Here is a 24,525-nt window from a genome sequence, read left to right as displayed (position 1 = left end):
ATACTCAGCCCATCTCCCCTTTCTGGACACTAGACACTGCTCTATACTCAGCCCATCTCCCCTTACTGGACACTAGACACAGCTCTATACTCAGCCCATCTCCCCTTTCTGGACACTGGACACTGCTCTATACTCAGCCCATCTCCCCTTTCTGGACACTGGACACTGCTCTATACTCAGCCCATCTCTCCTTTCTGGACACTGGGCACTGCTCTATACTCAGCCCATCTCCCCTTTCTGGACACTGGACACAGCTCTATACTCAGCCCATCTCCCCTTACTGGACACTGGGCACTGCTCTATACTCAGCCCATCGCCCCTTTCTGGACACTGGACACTGCTCTATACTCAGCCCATCTCCCCTTACTGGACACTGGACACTGCTCTATACTCAGCCCATCTCCCCTTTCTGGACACTGGACACTGCTCTATACTCAGCCCATCTCTCCTTTCTGGACACTGGGCACTGCTCTATACTCAGCCCATCTCTCCTTTCTGGACACTGGGCACTGCTCTATACTCAGCCCATCTCCCCTTTCTAGACACTGGACACTGCTCTATACTCAGCCCATCTCCCCTTTCTGGACACTGGACACTGCTCTATACTCAGCCCATCTCTCCTTTCTGGACACTGGGCACTGCTCTATACTCAGCCCATCTCTCCTTTCTGGACACTGGGCACTGCTCTATACTCAGCACATCTCCCCTTTCTAGACACTGGACACTGCTCTATACTCAGCCCATCGCCCCTTTCTGGACACTGGACACTGCTCTATACTCAGCACATCTCCCGTTTCTAGACACTGGACACTGCTCTATACTCAGCACATCTCTCCTTACTGGACACTAGACACTGCTCTATACTCAGCCCATCTCCCCTTTCTGGACACTGGACACAGCTCTATACTCAGCCCATCGCCCCTTTCTGGACACTGGACACTGCTCTATACTCAGCCCATCGCCCCTTTCTGGACACTGGGCACTGCTCTATACTCAGCCCATCTCCCCTTTCTAGACACTGGACACTGCTCTATACTCAGCCCATCGCCCCTTTCTGGACACTGGACACTGCTCTATACTCAGCCCATCTCCCCTTTCTGGACACTGGACACAGCTCTATACTCAGCACATCTCTCCTTTCTGGACACTGGGCACTGCTCTATACTCAGCCCATCTCCCCTTACTGGACACTGGACACTGCTCTATACTCAGCCCATCTCTCCTTTCTGGACACTGGGCACTGCTCTATACTCAGCCCATCTCCCCTTACTGGACACTGGACACTGCTCTATACTCAGCCCATCTCTCCTTTCTGGACACTGGGCACTGCTCTATACTCAGCCCATCTCCCCTTACTGGACACTAGACACTGCTCTATACTCAGCCCATCTCCCCTTACTGGACACTGGACACTGCTCTATACTCAGCCCATCGCCCCTTTCTGGACACTGGGCACTGCTCTATACTCAGCCCATCGCCCCTTACTGGACACTGGGCACTGCTCTATACTCAGCCCATCTCCCCTTACTGGACACTGCTCTATACTCAGCACATCTCTCCTTTCTGGACACTGGACACTGCTCTATACTCAGCACATCTCTCCTTTCTGGACACTGGACACTGCTCTATACTCAGCACATCTCCCCTTTCTGGACACTAGACACTGCTCTATACCCAGCCCATCTCTCCTTTCTGGACACTGGGCACTGCTCTATACTCAGCCCATCTCTCCTTTCTGGACACTGGACACTGCTCTATACTCAGCCCATCTCCCCTTACTGGACACTGGACACTGCTCTATACTCAGCACATCTCTCCTTTCTGGACACTGGGCACTGCTCTATACTCAGCCCATCTCTCCTTTCTGGACACTGGACACTGCTCTATACTCAGCCCATCTCCCCTTACTGGACACTGGACACTGCTCTATACTCAGCACATCTCCCCTTTCTGGACACTGGACACTGCTCTATACTCAGCACATCTCTCCTTTCTGGACACTGGGCACTGCTCTATACTCAGCACATCTCTCCTTTCTGGACACTGGACACTGCTCTATACTCAGCACATCTCTCCTTTCTGGACACTGGGCACTGCTCTATACTCAGCACATCTCTCCTTTCTAGACACTGGACACTGCTCTATACTCAGCCCATCGCCCCTTTCTGGACACTGGACACTGCTCTATACCCAGCACATCTCTCCTTTCTGGACACTGGACACTGCTCTATACTCAGGTGACACATTTGTCTACTATTAGAGGTAGTTTAGATATCAGTAGAACTGGACGTGACTGATGATTGTAAAATAACCCCAGCCTAGGCTCATTTGGGCTGTGGTGTTTGCAGGAGTGCGATGTTGTTTCAGAGTGCTGATACTCGATCCAATCCCGCTGTACAGGTTTGTTTTGGAGAGATGTGGTGGGGTACTTTGCCCAGATGTGCCCTCTCTTTTATGTGTCTGTTGTGACATGTCCTCAGTCACTAACACTGCTGTTCCCACTCAGGATATCTTCCTTCTCTGATGCTCTTCCTTTCTCCCTTTACTCCTCCCTGTAGAACTCCTCGGTAAGTCACATATCTGATGGACACGGCTTTTTCTCCTCTCTCTCTCATATTTGCTATTTTAATTTATTCCACCTTGCACAATCAGTGTCCGGGCAAGTGCTATGATTGGATAAACATTTAAGATCATCCTATGGCATTGAACTGATTCAATGTTGAGTGTTAGTCTCACTCGGAGAAATCGAGAGGTAATGGGTGGGGAGCAAAGTGTAAATGTGGGCTTAGTGTTTGATGGGACAGCATAGAGGGAGCTATACTCGATATCTAATTCAATCTGTACATTAGTGGGAGTGTTTGATGGGACAGTGTAGAGAGAGCTTTACTCTGTATCTAACCTGTGCTGTACCTGCCCTGGGAGTGTTTGATGGGAGAGTAAGGGGGAGCTTTACTCTGTATCTAACCTGTGCTGTACCTGCCCTGGGAGAGTTTGCTAGGACAGTGTAGAGGGAGCTTTACTCTGTATCTAACTCGGGCTGTACCTGCACTGGGAGTGTTTGATGGGGCAGTGTAGAGGGAGCTTTACTCTGTATCTAACCTGTGCTGTACCTGCCCTGGGAGTGTTTGAATGGACAGTGTAGAGGGAGCTTTACTCTGTATCAAACTCAGGCTGTACATGACTGGGAGAGATTGATGGGACAGTGTAGAGGGAGCTTTACTCTGTATCAAACTCAGGCTGTACATGACTGGGAGAGATTGATGGGACAGTGTAGAGGGAGCTTTACTCTGTATCTAACCCGTGCTGTACCTGCCCTGGGAGTGTTTGATGGGACAGTGTAGAGGGAGCTTTACTCTGTATCTAACTCGTGCTATACCTGCCCTGGGGGTGTTTGATGGGACAGTGTAGAGGGAGCTTAACTCTGCATCTAATCCGTGCTGTACCTGCCCTGGAGATGTTTGGTGGCACAGTGCAGAGGGAGACGCAGGCTGTATTTGCCCTGTGAGTGTTTGATGGGAGAGTAAGGGGGAGCTTTACTCTGTATCTAACCCGTGCTGTACCTGCCCTGGGAGAGTTTGATGCGACAGTGTAGAGGGAGCTTTACCTCTGTATCTAACCCGTGCTGTACCTGCCCTGGACGTGTTTGATGGGACAGTGCAGAGGGAGCTTTACTCTGTATCTAATTCAGGCTGTACCTGCCCCGGGAGTGTTTGATGGGCCAGTGTACAGGGAGCTTTACTCTGTGTCTAACGCAGTCCGTACCTGCCGTGGGAGAGTTTGATGCGACAGTGTAGAGGGAGCTTTACTCTGTATCTAACCCATGCTGTACCTGCCCTGGGTGTGTTTGATGGGACAGTGTAGAGGGAGCTTTACTCTGTATCTAACTCAGGCTGTACGAGACTGGGAAAGTTTGATGGGGCAGTGTAGAGGGTGCTTTACTCTGTATCTAACTCAGGCTGTACAAGACTGGGAGAATTTGATGGGGCAGTGTAGAGGGTGCTTTACACTGTATCTAACTCAGGCTGTACCTGCCCTGGGAGTGTTTGATGGGGCAGTGTAGAGGGAGCTTTACTCTGTATCTAACCCGTGCTGTTCCCAGCCTGGGAGTGTTTGATGGGGCAGTGCAGAGGGAGCTTAACTCTGTACCTAACACGTGCTATACCTGCCCTGGGAGTGTTTGATGCGACAGTGTAGAGGAATCTATACTCTGAATCTAACCTGTGCTATACCTGCCCTGGGAGTGTTTGATGGGGCGGTGTAGAGGGAACTTTACTATGTATCTAACTCAGGCTGTACATGACCGGGAGTGTTTGATGGGACAGTGTAGAACATAAGAAGTAGGAGCCGGAGTAGGCCATTTGGCGCTTCGAGCCTCCTCCGCCATTCAGTAAGACCCTGGCTGTATCTAACTCTGATATCAAGAAATGACTGAGCACACTGGATACAGCAAAGGCTATGGGCCCTGACAACATCCCCGCTATCGTGCTGTAGACTTGTGCTCCAGGACTAGCCACAGCTCTAGCCAAACTGTTCCATTACAGCTACAACACTGGCATCTATCCGACAATGTGGAAAACTGCCCGGGTATGTCCTGTGACCCTGTCCACAAAAAGCAGGACAAATCCAATCCGGCCAATTACCGCTCCATCAGTCTACTCTCAATCATCAGCAAAGTGATGGAAGGTGTCATCGACAGTGCTGTCAAGCGGCACTTACTCACCAATAACCTGCTCTCTGATGCTCAGTTTGGGTTTGCCAAGATCACTCGGCTGCCGACCACGTTACAGCCTTGGCCCAAACATGGACAAAGGAGCTGAATTCCAGAGGTGAGGTGAGAGTGACTGCCCTTGACATCAAGGCAGCATTTGACCAAGTGTGGCATGAAGGAGCCCTAGTAAAACTGAAGTCAATGGGAATCGGGAAAACTCTCCACTGGCTGGAGTCATACCTAGCACAAAGGAAGATGGTTGTGGTGATTGAAAGTCAATCATCACAGCCCCAGGACATCGCTGCAGGAGTTCCTCAGGGCAGTGTCCTAGGCCCAACCATCTTCAGCTGCTTCATCAATGACCTTCCCTCCAACATAAGGTCAGAAATGGGAATGTTTGCTGATGACTGCACAGTGTTCAGCGCCATTCACAACTCCTCAGATAATGAAGCAGTCCATTGCCCGCATGCAGCAAGACCTGGACGACGCTCAGGCTTGGGCTGATAAGTGGCAGGTAACACTCGCGCCACAGAAGTGCCAGGCAATGACTATCTCCAACAAACGAGAGTCTTAACCACCGCCCCATGACATTCAATGGCATTACCATCGCCGAATCCCCCACCATCAACATCCTGGGGGTCACCATTGACCAAAAACTTAACTGGACCAGCCACATAAATACTGTGGAAACAAGAGCAGGTCAGAGGCTAGGTATTATGTGGCGAGTATCTCAGCTCCTGACTCCCCAAAGCCTTTCTACCATCTACAAGGCACAAGTCAGGAATGTGATGGAATACTCTCCACTTGCTTGGATGAGTGCAGCTCCAGCAACACTCAAGAAGCTCGACACCATCCAGAACGAAGTAGCCCGCTTGATTGGCACCCCCATCTACCACCTTAAACATTCACTCCCTCCACCACCAGCGTAACGTGGCTGCAGTGTGTACCATCTATAAGATGCACTGCAGCAACTCGCCAAGGCTTCTTTGGCAGCACCTCCCAAACCCGCGACCTCTACCACCTAGAAGGACAAGGGCAGTAGACTCATAGGAACGCCACCACCTCCAAGTTCCCTTCCAAGTCACACATCATCCTGACTTAGAAGTATATCGCCGATCCTTCATCGTCGCTTGGTCAAAATCCTGGAACTCCCTCCCTAAAAGCACTGTGGGAGTACCTTCACCAAATGGACTGCAGCGGTTCAAGAAGGCAGCGCACCGCCACCTTCTCAAGGGCAATTAGGGATGGACTTCTTCCAAGTGGTGTTCAACATGGAGGAGTACTGATTCATCAGCTGAGGGAAGGCGGTAGGTGGTAATCAGCAGGAGGTTTCCTTGCCCATGCTTGACCTGAAGCCATGAGACTTCACGGGGTCCGGAGTCAATGTTAAGGACTCCCAGGGCCACTCCTTCCCGACTGTATACCACTGTGCCACCACCCCTGGTGGGTCTCTCCTGCCGGTGGGACAGGACATACCCAGGAATGGTGATGGAGGAGTCTGGGACATTGGCTGAAAGGTATGATTCTGTGAGTATGACTGTCAGGCTGTTGCTTGACTAGTCTGTGGGACAGGCCTCCCAATTTTGGTACAAGTCCCCAGATGTTGGTGAGGAGGATTTTGCAGGGTTGACTGGGCTGGGTGTGCCGTTGCCGTGTCCGATGCTGAGGTCGATGCCGGGTGGTCTGTCCAGTTTCATTTTTATTATTTTGTTTCGTAGCGGTTTGTTCCAACTAAGTGGCTTGTTAGGCCATTTCAGAGGGCAGTTAAAAGTCAACCACACTGCTGTGGAGGGAGTGTAGAGGGAGCTTTACTCTGTATCTAACCCGTGCTGTACCTGCCCTGGGAGTGTTTGATAGAACAGTGTAAAGGGAGCTTTACTCTGTATCTAACCCGTGCTGTACCTTCCGTGAGAGTGTTTGATGGGACCGTGTAGAGGGAGCTTCACTCTGTATCTAACCCGTGCTGTACCTGCCCTGGGAGTGTTTGATGGGACAGTGTGGAGGGAGCTTTACTCTGTGTCTAACTCAGGCTGTACATGACTGGGAGTGTTTGCTGACTCTGAGAGCAGTCAATGGGAAAGTTTGATGGTGCTCGCTGAGGGTTGAGGGTTGTGTTGCACAACTGTGGCCATTAAGCTTTGCTTAACAGGCCCGTATTCTAGCACTTGCTCGCTGCATTGACTGTTCAATAGCGATTTCATTTGCCTGTGGACTGCTGCATCATGGGCGGACTGTCTGGCTTGCCGTTATTTTGTGCTACCCTGGTTCGTGTGGGCTTCGTGCTCTGGGGAAATCAAAGTTGTTGCATGACTGTCTCAGAATGCCTTGTGGTGCAGTGACTCTGTACAGTGTTTATAGTTGTCTTTTCAAGCTGTGAATGTGTCCAGTGCTTGTCAGAATTTTAATTTTGAACTGCTGGAGGAGTTTATGTGAGGTATTTTTGAATTGAAACCTGCATGATTTTCTACTGTTAAACGTGTCAATCTGTCCCCAGCCCAATTGGGGCTGCAATAGGAGTGTTATAATTAGCTTCATTGCCCCAGCGATGGGATGGTGGGGGCAGTCAGAACTCCACTGCCCCCTCCTGGTAGGTCTGGGTTTGTTGGTGTCGAATGAGGAGAGGACTGGCTTCTGTTGCGATGCCCTCCACAGTTGATTCGCCTGCCAGCACTCAGTGTCTGAGGTCACACTTGGGTGAGGTACACTGCTGTCTGTGGGACCGTACTCAAAAAAGGGAGTCCAGCACACCTTCAGGAGAGGAGGGGGAAAGACTGGGGAGAAATAAATAGCAAAACCTAAAAAAGATTGATCTGTAAAAAGAAAACATGAACTGAAATCCATCATCAATGAAAGAACTTGCTTTTATATAGCACCTTTCACGACCTCAGGATGTCCCAAAGCACATTACTGGACTTTTGAAGTGCAGTCACTATACTGAGGGGAGAAGGCAGTAGTGCCTGGCTGCCCCGGGGTAAGTGAGTGATAGTCAATCCATTCCCAGCACATTTAATTTGAGCCACTTTTTGCTCTTTCTCAAATTGTGATGGAAGGGTTCTGGGTGCACCAGTTAAGGGGACTGAAAGCTGTGCGTGGCTCAGAGTTGGTAGCAGCACTAGTAATGACCTGTGGGTGGCACTGCTGGCACATTACAGGGCCTCTTAATTCAAAGTCACTTAATTCAAATTATCTGTAAAATAATTCAAAATATCCAATAATTCAAATTTTGTTAGTGTAAAATACGATTTTAAATTACTGGTGGACTAAATAAATGTTCTTTCTTTTCCCTTTCCATCTCCCACCCCTATTTTTAATTGCTTGTGGTTATCTTGTTGCTTTTTCCCTTCCAATTCTCCTTGAGGAAGTTACTTCAGGAATTATTTTTAATTTTCTGACCTGCTTTTGAAACATAAAACTGTTTGATTATGATGGTGAAACATCAGCTACTGTGAGCTATATTCTCAGTGAAAATTCAACCCTGTCTAAGACCCTGTGCCATTTCCCTGCCTCTAACTGAGAGGACAGGCTGCCAGCCTGTCCCTAGGCCTCTGTTAGTGGTGTGTAACCGGTTGCCTGGGTTTTTTCAGCCCCTTCCTTCAGGGAGACCATCTGTGCTCCACCATTTTCTTCTGCGGCTGAAGTCACAACAAACATGCAGGTCCGCAACACTCCCAGGATGCAATGAGGCCTTGGTGCACACGCGCTCCGGTAAAACCACGCCATGGATAGAGTAGTTTTGGAGTGCAGTGGATTGTGGGTATTGCAGCAGCCATTGACTAATTGACGTATCGTGTGCCTTAGGGTAAGAGCATGGGGGCGGTTAGAGGCGGGAGGCCATGTGATGAAAACCACCCCCCCCCCCCCCCCCAAAATACGGTTCGACCAGATATCAAAATATTAAGGGGAACTGATAGGTTAGATAGAGAGAAATTATTTCCGCTGGTTGGGGATTCTTGGACTGGGGCATAGTCTAAAAATTAGAGCCAGATCTTTCAGGAGTGGGATTAGGAAACACTTCTACACACAAAGGGTGGAGGAAGTTTGGAACTCTCATCCGCAAATGACAATTGATTCTAGATCAATTGTTAATTTTAAAACTGAGATTGATAGCTTTTTGTTAACCAAAGTTATTAAGGGATATGGGCCAAATGTGGAGCTAGGTCACAGATCAGCAATGATCTCATTGAATGGCGGAACAGGTTTGAGGGGCTCAATGACCTACTCCTGTTCCTGCGTTCCTATTCACCCCCTGAACCCCCAGGCTGTGCACTAGCAATCCATAACAGCAGATTGGAGTGCCAGCAGATCAATTTAAACAGTTAAAACGCAATGAAAGGCCTTTGTTAAACTAAGCTTTGCATGCCACAGGGAATTGTTCCTCTCCGTATGTCTGCTGTGAAACCCTAGTGTTCTATGTTTCCGATCCAGGTAAAGGTGACCTGAGGCCGCAGGTGGAGAACGCGGTCCAGGATGTGAATGACATGTACCTGCTACTGGAGGAGACGGAGAAACAGGCTGTGCGAAAGGCCCTGATCGAGGAGAGAGGCCGATTCTGCACTTTCATCACTTTCTTACAGCCTGTGGTGGTAAGGACCTGTCGGGGCCCAGCTTGCTACTAAGGAGAAGGATTAAAAAAAACCTTTGAACAGGAAACGTTGCTCTGAATAAGCAGTGTTCATGGTCCGATGTGGGAGTTACCACATTGGCCCGTCATCTCTGAGCTGGATTCAAATCCAGCCCAAACTTAAGGGATAAAAGTCTCTCCCCTGTCCGCTGACTGCAGAGGGGCACCCATGAACTGAGCTTGACCCTGAACACAGCCTCAAGTGTGTCCCCTGGTACAGTACCGCAGTAATTTGGCACAAAATTGGCCCAGAGCGGTCATATCACGAGTGACGTAGGAATGGGAGGATATCACACTCCTAAGATTGGGACTTAAGGAAGATGTGGGAAGGTTTTCACTTGATCCCGAGGTGTAACTGAATCAGAAATCCGTTCTTTAAAAGCAGGAAATCGCCGCCTGTTAGCTGGGGCACAGTGGAGGCTGCTTTACTCTGCATTTAACCTGGGCTATAGCTGACCTGGGAATGCTCGATACTGTCACTGGGTGAAATGAGAAATGGTTCAATTCCCCAATAGTAACATTCCCCACCAATATATGAGGATTTCAGCACCTTTAATCTGACTTTGGTACCGACAGCTTATGCTAATTAATTCATTCTATCTGCCCTGACTCTCTGATCTCCCGGTCTGTAGATTATTACCCAATTACATTGCAGTGATTAAATCATAATCACCCACCCCTGACGAGATGTTGGCAAGTGTAAACCACTGACTGAAATTGGACTCTTGAGGGGTAATTGTGACATTGTGCAATAGTGTAAAACAGGTGATAGCAAGTTGGCCATTGCTTCAAGGGAAATAAAAATCAGGAGAGACGTAAAAGGGGCTGCTGACTGTCCACAAAGTCAACATTACCCCCTCGGTGTCCCCTGTTAAAGCTGCTGTCAGCAAAGGAATCAAAATGAAACAAACAATCTTCACTGTACCTTAATGAAATATTATCACCCAAATCCCTCGATTTAGATTCCAGCCTGTAACTCACCCACAGGTACCCATTATTCTATATATAAACCATCTGACCCCTCGATTAGATTCCAGCCTGTAACTCACTCCCGGGTATCCATTATTATTCTATATATAAACCATCTGACCCCTCGATTAGACTGCAGGAGATCACTCCCAGTGTACAGTGGAGATCCAATACACTGTACTCCATGCCCTAACCCTCCAGTGTACAGCGGAGCACCACTACACTGTACTCCGTGCCCTAAGAAGGGGAGGGGGGGTGGAGAAAAACCAGTCTGGTCTCCTCCTCCTGCTCGCTACTTAGGGACCCTATGCTGGACATGTGGGCATTGGGTGTGAGCAGGTTTGTTTTTGGCCATGATGCCCCCAAGGTTGAATTTATTCTGAAGTTTTGGAATGCTGCCCATTTCCATGGACATGTGCCCCTGTATGAGTCAGCATCATTGTGGGTGATCGGTGAGGGGAGGGGCAGGGTGCAGATATTGGAGTGATTTAACAAGCACTGGCAGGTTTAACCCGCTGTGTTTTTCTAGGATGGGGAGATTGCGATGCTTGGGGAGATCACACACCTCCAGGCGATCGTCGATGACCTCATTGTTCAGACCGCGGAACCCCACAAGCTGCCCCCGGCAAGCGAACAGGTAGGGAGAAACCGCAAAATGTACGGAGACCCCAGACTGTAAGCAATCCTCTCGCAACTTCCTGTATTTAACTTGTATGTTGTATGTCTGTGTATGTTATGTGTGTGTGTGTTCGATTTTAAGACATATGTGAAATGTGTTTGCAGGCTTAGCTCGGATCCGAGTGTGCGAGGGCTCACAAAACTGCCCCACGTTTGACACCAAGAGGTAGAGGTTCCACTATGGCAGGTCCTGTTTCACGCTGGGAGCACGTGGCTGGCATTGACGTAACCCCCAGCCCACAGTTTAATCAATGCCCAAACCACGTGTTCGGAGTGCGCAATTTCCCATTAAGCATCCTCCGTACGAGCTAAGGGCCGCACAACAGATGTTTTAACCCTGAATAGGCAGTCTTACTCACAGCACGGGTATGTGCGGATTGGATAGGACTCGAGGGCAGTAAGGGGGGCCCTCCTGTGCTTTTGAACAGTGTAGAGGGAGCTTTACTCTTTATCTAACCCGTGCTGTACCTGTCCTGGGAGTGTTTGATGGGACAGTGTAGAGGGAGCTTTACTCTTTATCTAACCCGTGCTGTACCTGTCCTGGGAGTGTTTGATGGGACAGTATAGAGGGAGCTTTACTCTGTATCTAACCCATGCTGTACCTGCCCCGGGAGTGTTTGATGGCATAGTGTAGAGGGAGCTTTACTCTATCTAACCCATGCTGTACCTGCCCTGGGAGTATTTGATGGGGCAGTATTGAGGGGGCTTTACTCTGTATCTAACCCGTACTATACATGGGGCTGTTTGATGTTGACAGTGGGTGCCTGAAATGGAAGCTCTTCCATTCCCAGCACCAACATTCCCACCGTGAAGAATATATAAGGTACATTATTTAGCTGCATCACCAGCCAGGAGCACATAGATACATTGGTAACACTTTACCCATGGGCTGGGCATGTGTACTTTTCAAATATCTGCTTCTAGTGGGCAGCAGACTTACTTTATAATTGCACAGGAGAATTTTTTTGGACACGTCTATAAGACATTAAATGACTTTGGTATTTTGGTAAAGCCTAAATCGTCTCTAACCTGGTGCATAACCGTGACTCACAGCACCTTGCCACCAACACCGGGGATACCAATGAATCACAGTGGTGCCAAATAATAGCACAGAATGATTTGGGCACAAATTTGGCGGAACGACAACTTGCATTTATAGCGCATCTTTAACATAGTAAAACGTCCCAAAGCGCTTCACAGGAGCGTTATCTATCTAAATTTGACTCCAAGCCACGTAAGGAGATATTAGGACAGGTGACTAAAAGCTTGGTCAAAGATGAGCGCCTTAAAAGAGGAGAGACGGGTAGAGAGGTGGAGAGGTTTAGGGAGGGAATTGCAGAACTTGGGGCCAAGGCAGCTGAAGGCACGGCCGCCAATGATGAAGCGAAGAAAATTGGGAATGGGTTAGAGGCCAGAATTGGAAGAGTGCAGAGATCTGAGGGTTGTGGGGTTGAAGGAGATTACAGAGATAGGGAGGGGCGAGGCCATGGAGGGATTTGAAAACAAGGATGAGAATTTTAAAATAATGGAGTTGTCAGACCAGGAACCTCTAGGTCAGCGAGCACAGGGGTGAATGGGACTTGGTGCGAGTTCGGATACGGGCAGCAGAGCTCAATTTATGCAGGGTGCAAAGAGAATAGCCAGCCAGGAGAGCGTTGGAATAGTCGAGACTAGAGATAACGGATGTACTGGAGCGCCACCATGTGCCCCAGCACATTGGACACAGGTTTGCTTATTGCCCTCACACCCCCTCGCTGCCCATCTGCATTCTGCCGAGCCCCTGATTTCACACACAGCACTGTGCACAACCAGCAGAGCCCAAGGGGCACGAGAGGTGAAGAGGCTGCTTTGCTGAAGGCCTGGGAGCTTGTAACAGTCTGGGGGTGTGGAAGACCATGGCCCAGAAAGGACAAGGGAGGCAGAGAAGCGAGAACAATACAAGTCAAAGCAGGTCACGTTCAAACTGAATGGTGATCTGATCAGGATACACCTTCAGTACTGTGTCCTGTTCTGCTTGCTGAGTCACAAGGGAGACATTCAAGCGCTGGGAGGTGGTTTGGAAAAAGCCACAAGATTGATCCCTCGCATGAGAGGTCTGGGGTGTGAGGAAGGACTGAAGAAACTTGGGCCTTTCAGCCTTGAAAGGAGGTCTGACGGGTGACTGTATAGAGGTTTATAAGATAGTAAATGGTATGGAAAGGTAGATCAGGAACGCTACTTCAAAATAAACCCTGAGAGTAGGCCAAGCTTCAAAATAATAACAGGCAAAGTTAGCGCTGATATCAGGAAACTCTTCTCACAGAGAGTGGTGAACATGTGGAATGGGCTTCAGGATGGAGCAGTGGAGGCAAAAACCCTCGAATCATTTAAGAAACAGTTGAATGCTGTGATGAGGTGTCTGTATCTGAATGTATGAGCTAAGATTGGTCAAATGGCCTTCTTCAGCTGTATCTGTCTTGTGATGGCAAGCTTATATTTAAAGGAGGAAAGGATAGACTGGAGGAAAGAAAGAAAGACTTGCATTTCTATAGCGCCTTTCACTACCACCGGACGTCTCAAAGCTCTTTGCAGCCAATGAAGTACTTTTGAAGTCACTGTTGTAATGTGGGAAACGCGGCAGCCAAATTGCGCACAGCAAGCTCCCACAAAGAGCAATGTGATAATGACCAGATAATCTGTTTTTGTTATGTTGGTTGAGGGATAAATATAGGCCAGGAGCACCATTTGGGGAAAGGATAGTCTGAGGGAGCACCCTGGGAGAAAAGGATAGTCTGAGGGAGCACCATTTGGGGAAAGGATAGTCTGAGGGAGCACCATTTGGGGAAAGGATAGTCTGAGGGAGCACCCTTGGGAGAAAAGGATAGTCTGAGGGAGCACCATTTGGGGAAAGGATAGTCTGAGGGAGCACCATTTGGGGAAAGGATAGTCTGAGGGAGCACCATTTGGGGAAAGGATAGTCTGAGGGAGCACCATTTGGGGAAAGGATAGTCTGAGGGAGCACCATTTGGGGAAAGGATAGTCTGAGGGAGCACCCTTGGGAGAAAAGGATAGTCTGAGGGAGCACCATTTGGGGAAAGGATAGTCTGAGGGAGCACCATTTGGGGAAAGGATAGTCTGAGGGAGCACCATTTGGGGAAAGGATAGTCTGAGGGAGCACCATTTGGGGAAAGGATAGTCTGAGGGAGCACCATTTGGGGAAAGGATAGTCTGAGGGAGCACCATTTGGGGAAAGGATAGTCTGAGGGAGCACCATTTGGGGAAAGGATAGTCTGAGGGAGCACCATTTGGGGAAAGGATAGTCTGAGGGAGCACCCTGGGAGAAAAGGATAGTCTGAGGGAGCACCATTTGGGGAAAGGATAGTCTGAGGGAGCACCCTGGGAGAAAAGGATAGTCTGAGGGAGCACCATTTGGGGAAAGGATAGTCTGAGGGAGCACCATTTGGGGAAAGGATAGTCTGAGGGAGCACCATTTGGGGAAAGGATAGTCTGAGGGAGCACCATTTGGGGAAAGGATAGTCTGAGGGAGCACCATTTGGGGAAAGGATAGTCTGAGGGAGCACCCTGGGAGAAAAGGATAGTCTGAGGGAGCACCCTTATGGGAAAGGATAGTCTGAGGAAGCACCCTTGGGGAAAATATAGTCTGAGGGAGCACCCTTGGGGGAAAGGATAGTCTGAGGGAGTACCCTGGGGGGAAATATAGTCTGAGGGAGCACCCTGGGGGGAAATATAGTCTGAGGGAGCACCCTGGGGGGAAAGGATAGTCTGAGGAAGCACCCTGGGGGGAAATATAGTCTGAGGGAGCACCCTTGGGAGAAAGGATAGTCTGAGGGAGCACCCTTGGGAGGAAGGATAGTGTAGGGGGAGCACCCTTGGGAGAAAGGATAGTCTGAGGGAGCACCCTTGGGAGGAAGGATAGTGTAGGGGGAGCACCCTTGGGAGAAAGGATAGTCTGAGGGAGCACCCTTGGGAGGAAGGATAGTGTAGGGGGAGCACCCTTGGGAGAAAGGATAATCTGAGGGAGCACCCTTGTGGGGAAGGATAGTCTGAGGGAGCATAGAAACATAGAAGATAGGAGCAGGAGTAGGCCATTCGGCCCTTCGAGCCTGCTCCGCCATTCAATGTGATCATGGCTGATCATCCAAATTCAGTACCCTGTCCCTGCCTTTTCCCCATATCCCTTGATCCCTTTAGCCTCAAGAAATATATCCAACTCTTTCTTGAATATATTTAATGAACTGGCCTCCACCGCCCTCTGTGGCAGAGAATTCCACAGGTTCACCACTCTCTGGGTGAAGAAATTCCTCCTCATTTCAGTCCTAAATGGCTTACCCCTTATCCTTAGACTATGACCCCTGGTTCTGGACTCCCCGGCCATCAGAAACATCCTTCCTGCATCTAGTCTGTCCAGACCTGACAGAATTTTATAGGTTTCGATGAGATCCCCTCTCAATCTTCTAAACTCCAGTGAGTATAAGCCCAATCGACACAATCTCTCCTCGTACGTCATTCCTGCCATCCCAGGTATCAGCTTGGTGAATCTTCGCTGCACCCCTTCCATGGCAAGAACGTCCTTCCTCAGGTAAGGTGACCAAAACTGCACACAATACTCAAGGTGCGGTCTCACCAAGGCCCTGTACAACTGTAGCAAGACATCCTTGTTCCTGTACTCGAACCCTCTCGCTACAAAGGCCAACATACCATTTGCCTTCTTAACCGCCTGCTGCACCTGCATGCTTACCTTCAGCGACTGGTACACAAGGACACCCAGGTCTCTTTGCACTTCCCCTTCTCCCAATCTATTGCCATTCAAATAATAATGTGCCTTCCTGTTTTTGCCACCAAAGTGGATAACCTCACATTTATCCACATTATAGTGCATTTGCCATGTTTCTGCCCAATCACCCAACCTGTCCAAATCGTACTGGAGTTTCCCGACATCCTCCTCACAGCTTACCCTCCCGCCCAGCTTTGTGTCGTCTGCAAATTTGGAGATATTGCATCCAATTCCCTCGTCCAGATCATTAATATATATTGTGAACAGCTGGGGTCCTAGGACCGATCCTTGCGGTACTCCACTAGTCACTGCCTGCCACTCGGAAAACGACCCATTTATTCCAACTCTTTGCTTTCTGTCCGCCAACCAGTTCTCTTGGGAGAAAGGATAGTCTGCGGGTGCACCCTTGTGGGGATGGATAGTCTGAGGGAGCACCCTTAGGAGAAAAGGATAGTCTGAGGGAGCACCCTTGGGAGAAGGGATAGTCTGAGGGAGCACCCTTGGGAGAAGGGATAGTCTGAGGGTGCACCCTTGTGGGGATGGATAGTCTGAGGGAGCACCCTTAGGAGAAAAGGATAGTCTGAGGGAGCACCCTTGGGAGAAGGGATAGTCTGAGGGAGCACCCTTGGGAGAAAGGATAGTCTGAGGGTGCACCCTTGGGGAGAAAGGATAGTCTGAGGGTGCACCCTTGGGAGAAGGGATAGTCTGAGGGTGCACCCTTGGGAGAAGGGATAGTCTGAGGGAGCACCCTTGGGAGAAAGGATAGTCTGAGGGAGCACCCTTGGGAGAAAGGATAGTCTGAGGGTGCACCCTTGGGAGAAAGGATAGTCTGAGGGAGCACCCTTGGGAGGAAGGATAGTCTGAGGGAGCACCCTTGGGAGAAGGGATAGTCTGAGGGTGCACCCTTGGGAGAAAGGATAGTCTGAGGGAGCACCCTTGGGAGAAGGGATAGTCTGAGGGTGCACCCTTGGGAGAAAGGATAGTGTAGGGGGAGCACCCTTGGGAGAAAGGATAGTCTGAGGGAGCACCCTTGGGAGAAAGGATAGTCTGAGGGAGCACCCTTGGGAGAAGGGATAGTCTGAGGGTGCACCCTTGGGAGAAAGGATAGTCTGAGGGAGCACCCTTGGGAGAAAGGATAGTCTGAGGGAGCACCCTTGGGAGAAAGGATAGTCTGAGGGAGCACCCTTGGGAGAAAGGATAGTGTAGGGGGAGCACCCTTTGTTTAACGTTCTCCTCTAGTTTATAGACAGTAGTTGGCATTTACAGACCTCTTCTGTGGTGTGTTTTTTTTTGCAGAACAGGTGGTCAGAAAACTGATGTTTTTCAATAAAAAGCCTTAAAAGAGAATTTTGTTATTTAAAAAAAATGTTTTCAAATACTCAAATAAAAGGTACATTCCCTGGACTCTCCTTCCCTTTTAGGGCCTTATTTGTCCTGTATTCTCGGATGTAACTCCACCCTTTGTTTCTCATGCAGGTGATTAAAGACCTGAAGGGGTCTGACTATAGCTGGTCCTATCAGACCCCGCCATCTTCCCCCAGCAGCTCTAGCTCTCGAAAATCCAGCATGTGCAGGTATGTATGATTGACAGGTCAGCAGAGCACACCTGGTTAGGTAATATTTCCATTCCACCCTCTCTCCTTCGGGCATTTCACATCGCAAGGGCTTTGTGGTAAGCTTCATGGCTGCTCGGAGCACCAAGTGTGGAAGGGGAGGAAATCACAGCTCTTATGCTTTAGAAAGATGGCTCCCTGTGATTGGAAAAATGGGTGAGAAAGTGGTGGCTACAGTATTGCAATTAATTCACATGTGGGGATCCGTCCAAACATTTCTGATTTCTGTTGGTTGGGTCCATTTAAATATCGTACACGCGTAAATGGGGAGTTTGCTCGTGTACGATCCCGCAGGATTGCAGGAAAAGCCCGGGGAAATTCACCCCCATAGTCTGAAGTCCGAGCAGCGAGTGCCGGCATGCGATGGAATGGTGGGGAATCATTTCTCAACCAGCAGCCTCGGGAGCTCTTCACGATCAGACAGCTTGTGTCCACGAGTCCCGCGCAAGTTGCAGCATCACTGCGGGCCTTCAGAAAAGATCAGCATCTTTTCTGCTGCAAAGCTGCTGTGGTTTCAGTGGAACTTCTTACAGAAAAGTTGGCTAATTTTCCAAAAATAGAACTGAATTCTTACTGGGGGAAAGGGAGTGATAAACTTCTAATATAATCTATAAACTATTGTGAAGTGACTGAATATTTTGAAGCTTTTCCTGCATGCCAACATCAGCTAACTCTGGTCCATGGACCCTACAGTTTCCTGCAACAGACTGATCCACTGTTAGTTTGATTTTAATTGGTATACAACAACCACCAATCTAACCAATTAGAAAATGTATTCAACCCGTGGATTTTTTAAGCTAATTTATTTGGCAAGTGAGTGATAACCAGTCAATCATTTTACTGAACCACTTCCATTTGAACAGGTTACTGATTCAGTAAGAGGGCAGTTTGATTGCCTTTCTGGTTTACACCAGAAACTACAGGGGAGTGCTGCCAAATGGGGCTTGTAGTCGTGAGCGAGTCGTGGAAGTACACTAAACGTTACCTGAAGGATTCAGAGATCCATTAGTGGACAGTCCCTTGCACGACCAAGGCCCAAAGGTTAGGCTGATGCGTTGATGCCAAGCTGTGTCACTAGCCACATGCTCCACCTCCTGCAAGCTGCATTAGTTACTGCATGTTGGCTGAAGGTATTTTACTGGCGTCGATGTGCCCATCACCATTTAAAGAGCATGTTCTTCAGTGTTACATAGAATCATAGAATGATACAGCACAGAAGGAGGTAATTCAGCTCATCGTGCCTGTGCCGGCTCTTTGGTAGAGCTAGCCAATTAATCCCAGTTCCCTGCTCTTTCCCCATAACCCTGTAAATTTTTTCCCTTCAAGTATTTATCCAATTCTCTCTTGAATGTTACTATTGAATCTGATTCCACCACCCTTTCAGGCAGTGCATTCTAGATCACAACAACTCGCTGTGTAAAAAAAAAATGTTTCCTCATGTCACCTCTGGTTCTTTTGACAGTCACCTTAAACCTGTGTCCTCTGGTTACCAACCCTCCTGCCACTGGAAACAGTTTCTCCTTATTCTCCTCATCAAAACTGTTCATGATTTTAAACACCTTTATCAAATCTCCTCTTAACCATCTCTGCTCTAAGGAGAACAATCCCAGTCTCTCCACATAACTGAAGGGTGAATCTCCTCTGCACCCTTTCCAAGGCCTTGACATCCTTCCTAAAGTGTGGTGCCCAGAATTGAGCACAATACTCCAACTGAAGCCTAACCAGTGATTTAATAAAGGTTTAGCGTAACTTCCTTGTTTTTGTAGTCTATGCCTCTATTAATAAACCCCAGAATATATTTAAGAAGGAGATAGATAGATTTCTAGACACAAAAGGCATAACGAGGTATGGGGAGAGAGCGGGAATATGGTATTGAGATAGAGGATCAGCTATGATCATACTGAATAGTGGAGCAGGCTCGAAGGGCTGAATGGCCTACTCCTGCTCCTATTTTTCTATGGTGGAAAAATTTGGTTGCTTTGCGCCTCCCGTTAGCACCAAGCAACTAGCGCCCTGGCGTGGCACCAGCGCCTCCCGTGAAATTCAGCGGGAGGTTAGCGGCGGCGATAACCATTAGCGCCCCGTGGCGCTGCACCGCCGGCGATGACGTCATCACCGTATGCAGCGCCCTGGCCGCGATCTTCGGTAGCACCCCCTGAATTACCGCCGGACGCTACCTGCGGCCAGGGCAGCGCTAATTAAAGGTGAGGTGCCGGGGGGGCGGCCATTTTTGTTGCTGGCCGCCTGCCAGCACCTGCCCCCGTTGCTGACCCGGCCTCCTCAGCAGCACCCCCACGGAGTGCCGGCTGTGCTCCGTGAGCCCGGTACTTCTCTTGAGTGCTGGGCTCTTTTGCCGGCACTCTGATCCCTGGTGGCCCAGCTGGGCCCCGGGTCGCGCTGCGCAAGTCCCCTCCCCTTTAAGAAGGGGAGGAAGGCCTGCAGTACTGCGGCACGTAGCGCCGCGATATTCCCTCGCAGCGCCCCAAGAAGGAGGCTAAAAGTAGCGCCCTGGCGAAGTTAGCGCCCGACGGGGGCGCGACTCAATTTTTCCCCCTATGTTTCTAGAACATCTTCCCACCATCCCTGGGAGAGTGGGTTGGTAGCTTATCTGTACCCAGGCCTCGGCCAATATTGTTCTTTTGGACCGGGCTAGCTCTGCCTTTCTTTTCTTACCTACAAGGGAGCGGCCTGACAGGTTGGAAGAGATGACCTTTGGCGATTGGTGGCCATGGGACTGCGTTGTGCATTAGCGTTCATTTGAGATATCTCGCCAACCTGTGGAAGAAGTGTTATTTAGCTCTTGACATAAGTGGGGAGCTAAGGGAGGGGGAGAAGATAGCAAAAAAGTACCAAGTGAGAACCAGTGTGCATTGCACCAATGCTAACACCCTTGCCCACCCTTGTGTAGCCCTCCTGCTTTGTCTGTTTTTTTTTTGTAAATCTGATCTTATCTTAAATTGTCTCCCTCACCTTCCCTCCCTCACACCCTTCTACCCACCCCCCACACCCCTCCCCCCCAGCAGTGTAAACAGTACAAACAGTAGCACTTCCCGCTCCAGCGGTTCCCAAACTCACTCACCAAGTTCAAACTATCGCTACCGCAGCTTGGCCCAGCCTGCCAGTGCCAGCACCCGGCTCTCCAGTGTCTCCTCGCACGACTCCGGCTTCATATCCCAGGACGCCATGTACTCCAAACCACCATCCCCTATGCCATCGGATATAACCAGCCAGGTAAGTGCACCTTAGCTTATTGTCTATGCATTCATGCAGGTGAAATGTTCAACCGAACATAGGCCAATGTTGTCGTGCTGTGTGAAAAACATGGTTAAATGTGGGTGTGTAGATGAAATAAAGGACTTGCATTTATATAGTGCCTTTCACAGTCTCAATATGGCCCAAACGCTTTACAGACAATTAGGTACTTTTGAAGTGTAGTCACTGTTGTATTGTTAGGGAATGCGGAACCAATTGCCCAGAGCAAGATCCTACAAACAGCAATGAGATAATGACTAGATAATCTGTTTTTTTTTGTGTGCTGTAGATTGAGGAATAAATTTTGGCCAGGACACTAATGAGAACTCACCGGGCAGACTCGATTTAATGTCTTATCCAATAGGTGGAACCTCAGACAGTGCAGCACTCCCTCAGTACTGCAGTGGCGTGTCAGCCTGGATTTTGTGCTCAAGTCTCGACTTGAACCCACAATCTTCTGACTCAGAGGTGAGAGTGCTACCAACTGAGCCATGGCTGATAAATGGAATTTGTGGGGAAAAAAATTGTAACTGAAGCCACAGCAATAAGGGTTTTATCAAATAAATAATTGGTCACTGGAATAATTGTGCAATGTTTCTGATAGGCCCCAAAGGAGCAGGATCTATAAATATACGAATAGGCTGATTAGAGAAACCCACAGCTTTGGGATACAGTTTTTCAAATAGTTTAATTACAACCAGAGTCAGAAAGAACCATTTTACCAGGTCAGCTTTGCTTCATCAGGTGGTTGCCTGATAAAGAAAATTGGCGTCTAAGCTGCCCTTCATTAGGGGCAGATAGTGTGTTCTCCAGTGTTCGTTAAATTGGGACATGTATTGAAAGAAGAAAGAAAGAACTTGCATTTACGTAGTGCCTTTCACAACATCAGGACGTCTCAAAGTGCTTTACAACCAATTAACTACTGCAGTTACTGTTGTAATGTAGGAAACATTTCAACCAATTTGCGCACGGCAAGGTCCCACATCTGATAATGATTAGATAATCTGCTTTATTGATGTTGGGTGAGGGATAAATATTGCCCAGGACACTGGGGAGAACTCCTCTGCTCTTCTCCGAATAGTGCCATGGGATCTTTTACATCCATCTGAGAGGGCATAGGGTGCCTCGGTTTAATGTCTCATCTGAAAGACGGCACCTCCGACAGTGCAGCACTCCCACAGTACATCTAAGAGAAAACAGGTTAACATTTAGATAGAGATGATTCATCAGAACAGGGCTTCATCACGTACACACAGTTTGCACCATATACAGCAAGGCCATTTTGTTAAATACTTGCATATTTCTTGGAGGTAACATTACATCATATATTCACATTATTGGAACTTATCAAAAATTGATTTGAAGTGAATGTTCACAGTGCAAACATTGTAAACCCACAGCACACGATAGACAGAGAATGTCCACAGTGCAAACACTGTAAACCCACAGCACACGATAGACAGAGAATGTTCACAGTGCAAACACTGTAAACCCACAGCACACGATAGACAGAGAATGTTCACAGTGCAAACACTGTAAACCCACAGCACACGATAAACTGAGAATGTTCACAGTGCAAACACTGTAAACCCACAGCACACGATAAACTGAGAATGTTCACAGTGCAAACACTGTAAACCCACAGCACACGATAGACAGAGAATGTTCACAGTGCAAACACTGTAAACCCACAGCACACGATAAACTGAGAATGTTCACAGTGCAAACATTGTAAACCCACAGCACACGATAGACAGAGAGAATGTTAGAGTCATAGAGTTATACAGCACAGAAAGAGGCCCTTCTACCCATCGTGTCTGCGCCAGCCATCAAGCCTTGTCTATTCTAATCCCATTTTCCAGCACTTGATCCGTAGCCTTGTACGCTATGGCGTTTCAAGTGCTCATCTAAATGCTTCTTGAATGTTGTGAGGGTTCCTGCCTCTACCACCCTTTCAGGCAGAGTTTCAGATTCCAACCACCCTCTGGGTGAAAAAGCTTTTCCTCAAATCCCCTCTAAGCCTCCTGCCCCTTCCCTTGAAACTATGCCCCCTGGTTATTGACCCCTCTACTAAGGAGAAAAGTTCCTTTCCATCTACCCTATCTATGCCCCTCATAATTTTGTACACCTCAATCAGGTCCCCCCTCAGCCTTCTCTGCTCTTAAGGAAAACAACCCTAGCCTGTTCAGTCTCTCTTCATAGCTGAAGCGCTCCAGCCCAGGTAACATTCTGGTGAATCTCCTCTGCACCCTCTCCAATGCAATCACATCCTTCCTATAGTGTGGTGACCAGAACTGCACACAGTATTCCAGCTGTGGCCTAACTAGCGTTTTGTACAGCTCCACTATAACCTCCCTGCTCTTATATTCTGTGCCTCGGCTAATGAAGGCAAGTATCCCATATGCCTTTTTAACCACCTTATCTACCTGTCCTGCTGCCTTCAGGGATCTATGTACATGCACACCAAGGACCCTCTGATCCTCTGTCCTTCCTAGGTTCCTACCATTCATTGTGTATTCCCTTGCCTTGTTAGTCCTCCCAAAATGCATCACCTCACACTTTTCAGGGTTAAATTCCATTTGCCACTGTTCTGCCCATCTGACCAACCCATCTATATCGTCCTGTAGCCTGAGGCTTTCCTCCTCGCTATTTACCACTCCACCAATTTTTGTGTCATCTGCGAACTTACTGATCATACCTCCTACATTCATATCTAAATCATTAATGTACACTACAAACAGCAAGGGACGCAGCACCAATCCCTGTGGTACACCACTGGACACAGGCTTCCAGTCACAAAAACAACCTTCGACCATCACCCTCTGCCTCCTGCCACTAAGCCAATTTTGGATCCAATGTGCAAACACTGTAAACCCACAGCACACGATAGACAGAGAATGTTCACAGTGCAAACACTGTAAACCCACAGCACACGATAGACAGAGAATGTTCACAGTGCAAACACTGTAAACCCACAGCACACGATAGACAGAGAATGTTCACAGTGCAAACACTGTAAACCCACAGCACACGATAGACAGAGAATGTTCACAGTGCAAACACTGTAAACCCACAGCACACGATAGACAGAGAATGTTCACAGTACAAACACTGTAAACCCACAGCACACGATAGACAGAGAATGTTCACAGTACAAACATTCTAAAGCAGATCACATTGCAATAGGCTTCCACCATAAAATGTTCCATAATTCTGTTGTTGCTGGTGTGCCCCTATTACACTGCACAGTGGACTCATGACAATGCCAAAACTTATGCAAGTACAGTTACTGCAATTATCCAGGCATTTACCAGAAGAAAGGTTCATACAGGCCAGCAGTGGCAAAAGCACCATTAATTGCGTATGTTGCTTGGATTGTGTTTCGCTTATTGAAAATAAGCCTTCCTCAAGACCATTCTAAATTCCCATTAAAATATAATGTGGGGCCCACGAAAGAACACAATAGGTTATGGATTCATTCTGCTCAGACATTTGCTTTGGTTTGTTAAAACTTTAAAATATTGTAATACAGTTTGTGTTGAAACACAGCAAATGCTTCTTACAGAACATTAAGAAATGTTTATGGCTTAAGAAAGGTTCTCAACCTTTTAGGAACCCTGGCAACATGTAGGTTGATTGAAGTGTATAACATGCTGTTGCTGATTGCACTGTATAAGCCTGTATTAAAGTAGGCTGCTTCTTACCGATACCTAGTGAAACAGAGTCTTGACACAGTATTGTACACAAACTCATTTGACCCAATCCTACTGACATACAGTTGGCATTGAACCAGACTGTTTTAGCTGTGGACTTCATGGAATGGCCCCATGGTAGCATACTAAGATCAACCAGGGATGGGAATAACTGAAATTGGCCAACCTAGATAATGGCAGTGCCCTATCTTCCTCTC

At 48.4% G+C, this 24,525-nt stretch overlaps 1 protein-coding gene across 15 annotated transcripts in view; it reads left to right on the top strand.

The window, feature by feature from the left end:
• The window catches only part of mtss2b (MTSS I-BAR domain containing 2b), a 313,125-nt gene that overhangs the window by 254,624 nt on the left and 33,976 nt on the right, over positions 1 to 24,525 (top strand). For 10 of the 15 annotated variants that reach the window (XM_085991006.1, XM_085991005.1, XM_085990996.1 and 7 more), the window contains exons 7-10: positions 9,134 to 9,291; positions 10,828 to 10,935; positions 17,227 to 17,324; positions 20,384 to 20,594. In XM_085991006.1, coding sequence (XP_085847132.1) covers positions 9,134 to 9,291; positions 10,828 to 10,935; positions 17,227 to 17,324; positions 20,384 to 20,594 — 575 coding nt within the window. The remainder of the gene's footprint in view (positions 1 to 9,133; positions 9,292 to 10,827; positions 10,936 to 17,226; positions 17,325 to 20,383; positions 20,595 to 24,525) is intronic. The other 5 variants (XM_085991007.1, XM_085990995.1, XM_085991001.1 and 2 more) reach the window with 2 other exon arrangements.

The sequence above is a fragment of the Somniosus microcephalus genome, chromosome 6 (assembly GCF_052327205.1).
Source record: "Somniosus microcephalus isolate GS21.2 chromosome 6, FLI_Smic_1.0, whole genome shotgun sequence".
Taxonomy (NCBI): Eukaryota; Metazoa; Chordata; class Chondrichthyes; order Squaliformes; family Somniosidae; genus Somniosus; species Somniosus microcephalus.
Note: the sequence above shows the minus strand (reverse complement) of the source record. Positions and strands in the feature narration are given on the sequence as shown.